General features: G+C 36.4%; 1 protein-coding gene across 2 annotated transcripts in view; it reads left to right on the forward strand.

Annotated features, from left to right (window-relative positions):
- TNS3 (tensin 3) overlaps window positions 1–7,406 on the forward strand; it is a 191,853-nt gene that overhangs the window by 77,375 nt on the left and 107,072 nt on the right. The window contains exons 10-13 of one of the 2 annotated variants that reach the window (XM_009289806.2): window positions 1,149–1,232; window positions 4,593–4,705; window positions 5,869–5,929; window positions 6,068–6,143. In XM_009289806.2, coding sequence (XP_009288081.1) covers window positions 1,149–1,232; window positions 4,593–4,705; window positions 5,869–5,929; window positions 6,068–6,143 — 334 coding nt within the window. The remainder of the gene's footprint in view (window positions 1–1,148; window positions 1,233–4,592; window positions 4,706–5,868; window positions 5,930–6,067; window positions 6,144–7,406) is intronic. The other variant, XM_019474767.1, reaches the window with a different exon arrangement.

Here is a 7,406-nt window from a genome sequence, read left to right on the forward strand (position 1 = left end):
ATGTAGTCTTTAACATCCATGAAGAAAAGGCATGACTCTACAGCCTGATACAGCACCCCGTCAAGACAATTGGTAACTTCTGATTAAATTTTGGAAAAGGTATAAATTCAATTTTTAGCATGATATGCATATGTATACTTTGCACAGTTTTTTTACTTGGAACTCATTTAGGTTGAACCAGATGTGGAATTTAAAATTTGAGATTCCAGAGTCTAATTATTTTGAAACTTCTGCTTCTTTTATGTCCTGATGTTAATTAACTACATCTGTTGAGACACATTGTTTTTATCTGATATAGATACAACAGAATCAGCATAGCATGTTACTTGGCATATGTGATTAACAGCATTCTTACTGATTTTTGGCACTTCTATTTCTTTTTTCTATACCCTCTTGCCTTCCTCCACACAGATGCAGAAGACCCACATCAGAGCCATTCCGGATAGAGAACGGAAGAAAATGTATTTTTCTGAATATGTTGCTCCTTAACTGTGTGTTTGAAGAGTTTGTGGTTGTCTGATGCAAAACATTTCTTTTTCAAAGATTGACACTTTTATTTTAAACATTCTCTTCCTTGGTGGCTCAGGGCACAGGAAACAAAAGACTGAATGAATTATTTGACTGCTTAAATGATCCTCTAGCCCGGCATCCTTTGCACCTCATGTACTGTACTACAGTCAGAGCTAGGCAGTGGTTTTCACCTCCATAATGTTGCTGCTGCTTTTTTAAAAAGAGAATAAATCTGTGTTTCGCAGAGAGAACTCCCCAGTGGCACTCTCAGGAAATTATGGCAAGTATCCTTCTTTTGCAGCCTGAGCTGCTTGGCTTTGCTAAAGTTTATTGCATTATAACTTTAACATATTCACGTTGGAAATATGCAGTCCAGTTAATTGAATAAGGCAGTAGGTGCTTTGCCTCAGGAAGGAAACTGCCTTAAGGTGTGGAATGAGAAGGTGTCAGTGGAAAAAACATTCTTGTCTGACCTGTAAGTGCCAGAGTTGCTAGTTAGGTGCTTCTTTCTTTTCTTTTTCCTTCCTTTCCTTCTTTTTCCTTCCAAGTATTCTGGCATATTTCAAGCGGTAACCTGCTGAATTTCCAAGATAACCCTGAACTGGAATAACATGGTATCTGTGTCTCTGTTTTGACAGTGCTGATCAGGCTCTAGACAGATTTGCTATGAAGAAATTCTTTGATGATAAAGTTTCAGCTTTAATGCAGCCATCCCAAAGAAGGTATTTAATTTGTCTCTTAATTCATACCAATAAGAAATGTCGTTATCTTCTGCCCCCATTCCTTACTCCTTCTCCTGCTACATGAAGGCTATTTCCACAGGATCCTCCAGTGATTCCTGAACTCTCAGCACTTTATCTTATATTAATGTTCCTTGATTGATGAGATCTCTCCTTCAGTTCCTGCACGTAGCTCAAGATAGATAAGACCTTTTGTACCACGCTGTTATCTACATGTGTTCTTACTGTATTGTTTGTTAACAAAAAGAGATGTCACAATCTGTTTTCTTGATTGCTCCAAGATAATAATAAACTCATTTTTCTGTGGCATAAATGATGTGTATGGAATGTGTGTTGATTAGTGTGCCGTAAAGATCCTATTACCACTTGTTTGGAGGATCTGCAGGTTATGTGTCTGCCCCATGTCCATGCTAGTAAATGTTTGTCAGAGCATGCATTATTCATTCTGTCTATATGGATGTCTTACCTTTTCAGTCTGTCTGCATGAATAAAGTTGAGTTAGGACTCAAAGTAAGCAGTTTGGAAAGTGAATAGTTCTGGGGTTCGTTATTTACCTCATTTTGACAAGAGGTAACGAAGGATTCAGTACCAAAAGAGATTGATATCCATCAGACAAGTAATTGTGATATAGGTGAATCTTCTTTTAGAAACATAAAATATCAGCTGGATTTGATTTAGTAATTACTGTTTGGTTTTGGTCTTAATCAGCACCTATACAGTAGGCTTTTTAGAAGTTGTTTAATGGATAAGGCTTTGCTAGTAATTAAACTAGAAAAATAAGTAGTAACGACGAGCATAAGGCATTTGGTTCTGTTAATCTCTAAATAAGAAAAACTTTTCCGTTACTTCTTGAACCCATTTGGTGACCTGCACAGCTCTTTTTCATTTGAAAAATAGTAACATAGCATTCCATTAGACTTGGAATAAACTTTTCATAACTAGAAGTTTACTGGCCTCTTTTTTTTTTTCAATGCATATATGTGTATTTCATTTTAATAATAAGGATTTGAGAGTGGTGCCTACCAGATAGAGAAGTGTGAACTGTAAGAGTAAAAGGAAATAGATGTTCTTAATCTTCCCATCAAGAAGCCTTATGCAGCAGGCATATTTCCATGAGAGCCAGGGACCCTCACAGCAGCCTCTGTGAATTGTGCATCAGGGCAGTTTTTACAACCATGTTGACAGGAAGCTTCAGTAGCTACTAACTCGGGTGATCTGTATGAGAGCCCTAAAGCTAGAGATGAAATAGATGTAAATGGTGGTATCTAGCTTTCCTACTCTCTTCAAGGACACTTGCTTAATTCTTCTGGGGGGCAGGGAGGAAAGTCTCAGAGAAACTCAGTTCACCTCCTGACTGATGGAATTAGCATCTTTGCTCAGCAGTACAAAACTCGAGCTGCTCTTACCGTCTTCCAGACACGTGCACACACAGGTACTTTGGAGTGCCATTCCCCATGAGAACAGAGGAGGTTCTCCAAACCATTTGTCAGAACCATTCTCCTCCTGAACCTGGCCTTTCCTACCTTTGCCTGGCCTGGCAGTGGCTACTGATCCTATTGCAGAGAAAGGAAAACCAGCTCTGTAATATTTTTGGGTAATTTTATAATCCTTTTTGATCCCATTTTGATCAGTTAGTGGCTTGAATCACCTTTTTAATGTGCTTTTTCTCTGAAACCATTCTTGGATAATTAATTAGCAATGTCCTTGTTAAAATCCAGTTGATGTATAAACAGGTATAATTTAGGTGAATATCAAAATGACAAAATTTGAAAATATACCCATTATTTGTATTTTGAAACCTTTTCTCCGCTAAATTTTGTCCAGAAAAAAATAAATTGTGGCCATTAAGTGCATCAGTCCTGAAAATATCACTTAGCTGTTCCCCACTGCTAGTTGGATGCTGTAACAGTGGCAAGAAAAGCAACTATAGACCAGATGTCCTATTCTGAATCCATTCTGACAATATTTAAAATGGATACTTATTCTCAGATAAACAGATGAAGGTTTGCCTGAATAAGAAGTGCAGATACAGACGCTTCATATTTAAAAATTTCTCATAAACCTTCAGGATAAGTCTTTGAACACGCTACTCAAAAATAACCAAAGTGCCTATAAGCATCTTAAATGCACTGCCTTGAGAAAGGTGTTCAAATATTCAGTCAAATTTTGGAATAATTAAAAACAGGTAGTGGTAGAGAGAAAATATTCAGACTGAGAGGTCACTGACAAACTGTTTTACCACACTGTTTTTTGTCACGTAGCACTGAGAGGTCACTGACAAAGTGTTTTACCACACTGTTTTTTGTCACGTAGATGTGACAATTTGTAAATTTGTGCTTTTGATGTACCAAATATTTTCAGAAAGACTGAAGGAGGAAACCAAAAAGCAAAGTTGTCTTTTCTTAACATTTCAAAATAAAGTGAACTTTGCTAGGTGTCTATAAAATGAAACCTATTTTAAACCACCACAGCCCCCATTCTGGGGTAGTAAAGCTGTCATCATTGGGCAGGATATCTTTAGTCCTTGTGTTACCAGGAGCGTGCAGTAAGGGATCGGTTAGAGATCTGTGAGTAAAGGGGGAAAAAGAGGTGATTTTCTTTTTTCTGTACATTCCTGAGAGTGAAGTTAAATGAAGGTTGTGTCATGGGCATGGAAGAAAAAGGGACTCAAATCCAGTAGAAAAATTAAAGGAGACTGATTTCCCTTGGTTATTTAAGGAGATAGGAGGAATTTGTTTAACACACACTGCAGTGATGTTCACTTGCATGTACTTGCTCGTGAGCTTGTGACCAAACCAGGTATTAAATAGCAGAAATACAATGATTTTCATGTTGCTATGGTAGTTTTCCTCTGTTTGGTGCTGAATGAGATCGCTTCTCATTTTCAAGATGTTATTTGCCTGCATTGGCCTTAACGCTAAGATTTCTGGCAAGGGTACTTCTTGCTCTTGTTTTAATGCAGTGTGCTTCACTGTAGATGGAATGGGACCCATGTCATGCTGCTGTGAAAGCCAATTGAGACCTTCAGTTGCAATTAGAAATGTATACCAAAATGTTTGACTTTACTATCTCTGCTAGTTCCTTTCTTATTTAGAGTATTGATGTAAATAACCAAAATGAAGACATCAACAATAGCAATGTAACAGCCATGCATTTAATAAAGTGGTAAATTAAACTGTCTTTTCGTGCTGTTTTGTGAAGATTATTCTTTTGGAGTTATGTGTAATATCACAATGCTATTCATTACCCATGGCCTAGAAATATTAATGTGTAAAGAATGTATTTCCCTGATATGATTGCATTACTGTTTTTATTGAATTCAGATACATTTTATATTTTTAGATACGTGCAGTTCTTAAGTGGCCTTCTATCTGGATCTGTGAAAATGAATGCAACCCCTCTTTTCCTGCACTATGTTATCCTTCATGGCATCCCAAGCTTCGATGCTGGGGGAGGTAAATTACCTAACTTTTCCTATCCAAGTGTAGGCTCAAAGTCTTGTTTTATTTTGGAGCTTTCTAGAAAGCCTGCATGAATCTCAAAGTAGAGTTCATGCTCCTTGCTAGCAGTCCAAATATTCCCAATAAAAGAACCAGGAGAAGAGAAATATCCTAAGAGTAAAAATTACAGCAGATGAAATAAAGTTCTTGTCCTTTGTTAAATGTTGATGCTATTCATGTCTGCCTAGTTTCTGAACAGTTGTGATACCATTCCCTGCAAAAGAGTTGAGAACCTGGTCAGGTTTCACAGTAATTTCCTCCTTGTTTAGGAAATAAACATAATCATAAGTATAATTTCTTTTCTGTTTTGAGATTGGATTTTCTGTAGAAAAACTATTTGGATATGGTGTGCTTCTAAGGTGGCCTGCTATAATAAGTGGCTTTAAAATTAAAATGCTAAACCAAGATACTGTGCTAGAGCATAGTAAAGGAGTATAACTCTGTATTTTTATCATCCGAGAGTTAAATAGCACCTGTCTTTTGAAATGTCATCAGCATGAATTTGCAATGCTTCATTGTCATTGTGTTTAGTCTGGTTTTATTTCTAAAATAACTATTTGAATAAAGACAAGGTATTGTTTGTTGTATTAAGAAAATTAAACAAAATATTTGATCTACAGTTTTGTTTCGAAACTTAACTTGTTTTGAAACAAAACTATAGATCAAATATTTTGTTTAATTTTTAAAATGCTTTTTATTTTGTTTTGGGGTTTGGTTTTATTTTTTCTTGTTTTGTTTTGGCCATTCTCTTTCTTCCCTTAATAATTTTGTTTTCCTGCAGAAAAAGTGGGAAGGAAGGCAGACAGACATTTAATAAGGAGCAAAGAGTTCCCTCTTTCTTTCCTTATCGGAATCCTTTAAAATTCCCTCCTCCCCAATTCAGAACTAGTCTGAAGATTAGGAAAAAGTGACTTTTTCATAAAATACAATCAAATACTTTTTTTGGAGAAAAGGAATCTGTCAAAGCCAATTTTGCTTTGAAGGATATTTTGACAGTCAACTTTGTGCCACTTGTGTGCCACTTTGCTCAGTCTGCATGTGCATAAAGCTTCCTAGTTGTAATATTCAGATAAAGGAAAATAATTACAAAACAGTCTTTTCTGTTGACTTCTTTTCAGCTTGCCGGCCTTTTCTGAAGTTATACCAGGCTATGCAACCAGTTTATACATCTGGAATATAGTAAGTAGTAAGCATTTTCCTTTATGTTTGAATCCAGGTTTTATTTTTCATAATTGCTGAATTACATAGTCTTTTTTCTTTTTTTGTTTTTTGTTTCTTTAAACCACAAATTTTATTTTTCTTTTCTCTCCTGTTAAGTAGTGTAGGGCAAGAAAATCAAAGCCGAATCTGCATTGCTATAGACCCTGCCCAGCTTTTGAAGGGAGATATTATGGTAAGTTAATTGTATGGAATGAAAATCTAGTACTGTGCCATTTAGTTTACAGTCTCTGACCTGTTTTGCATTCTTGTAAAAAAATAAATTGAGCAAATGGTTGCAGACATACTACAAAATAGGTTAATTTAGTCATCATCATTTATAGGAATCAAAATTCCTATAAAACTCAAACTAGAAGGTTTTTAGGAGCCAAAACAATTGCTCTCAGCAGTCCCATTTCATAGCATCACCAAGTGCAGTAAGGCCTGTTATAGTAATTGCTCTTTTCTTTATAAAAATTGCTTTGTGGAGTATTTGTAACTCGGCATTAAAATACCCTTGTCCTGTAACTTGGCAGGCAACGTGCACAATCGTGAAACTATATGCTGTAAAGAAAATACCTAACTAATTCTAAATCGTTTTGGGACTCAAAAAGGTGTTATACCAAATAAAAGCTTTCTGATTCTACAAGCACATGCAGTATTTAGAAAGCAATTTATATGCGCTAATATAGTGCATATGATTCCCTGTGTGCAAAGCATAACTATAGTTGAATTGCAGCCCTATCATTTTAAATTTCTCTGCTTTCTCTCTTGCTTGTCATACACAGTTATGCACAGAGAAAGTAAAGATAGATAGTTCCCATGCCTTTCAATTTGTTAAACTAAGAGGACAGAAGAACATGTGTAATGAATGGTGGGGGGAACTATTGTCAGAAAGTATTCCTGGTCTATTGCTAGTAGGTTTCAGAATGTTTTTTTATTTTATGTACTACTTTGAGAAATGTGGACCTCAATGTAAGGGGTCCTTGGTATGAGAGTCGTCTTTTTTCCCCTTCTTTTATTCTTTCTTTTGAAATAATCTTTTTTATTATCCTTCCTCCTTCTCCCTTTCCTATTTCCCCTCCCCATTCAGTTTAGTATATTATTCTTCCTTTCTTTCACTGAAAAACAGAGAAAAAAATTTTAAATACACTGTTATAAATTGGTATATTCTGGAGGTTTGGGACAGTTTCAAATTCAGGAAGATTTGTTACACATCAGAGGATATTGATGGAGTGACCAAATCAGTGGACACGGGAAGGGCTACAGATGTCGTCTATCTGGACCTCTGTAAGGCCTTTGACACGGTCCCCCACAACATCCTTCTCTCTAAACTGGAGAGGTGTGGATTTGATGGGTGACTGTCCGGTGGGTGAGGAATTGGTTAGATGGTCACATCCAGAGGGTAGTGGCCAATGGCTCAATGTCCAGATGGAGATTGGTGATGAGTGGCGTCCTG

Source organism: Aptenodytes forsteri, unplaced genomic scaffold (assembly GCF_000699145.1).
Source record: "Aptenodytes forsteri isolate BGI_AS27 unplaced genomic scaffold, ASM69914v1 Scaffold234, whole genome shotgun sequence".
In the NCBI taxonomy this organism is placed as follows: domain Eukaryota; kingdom Metazoa; phylum Chordata; class Aves; order Sphenisciformes; family Spheniscidae; genus Aptenodytes; species Aptenodytes forsteri.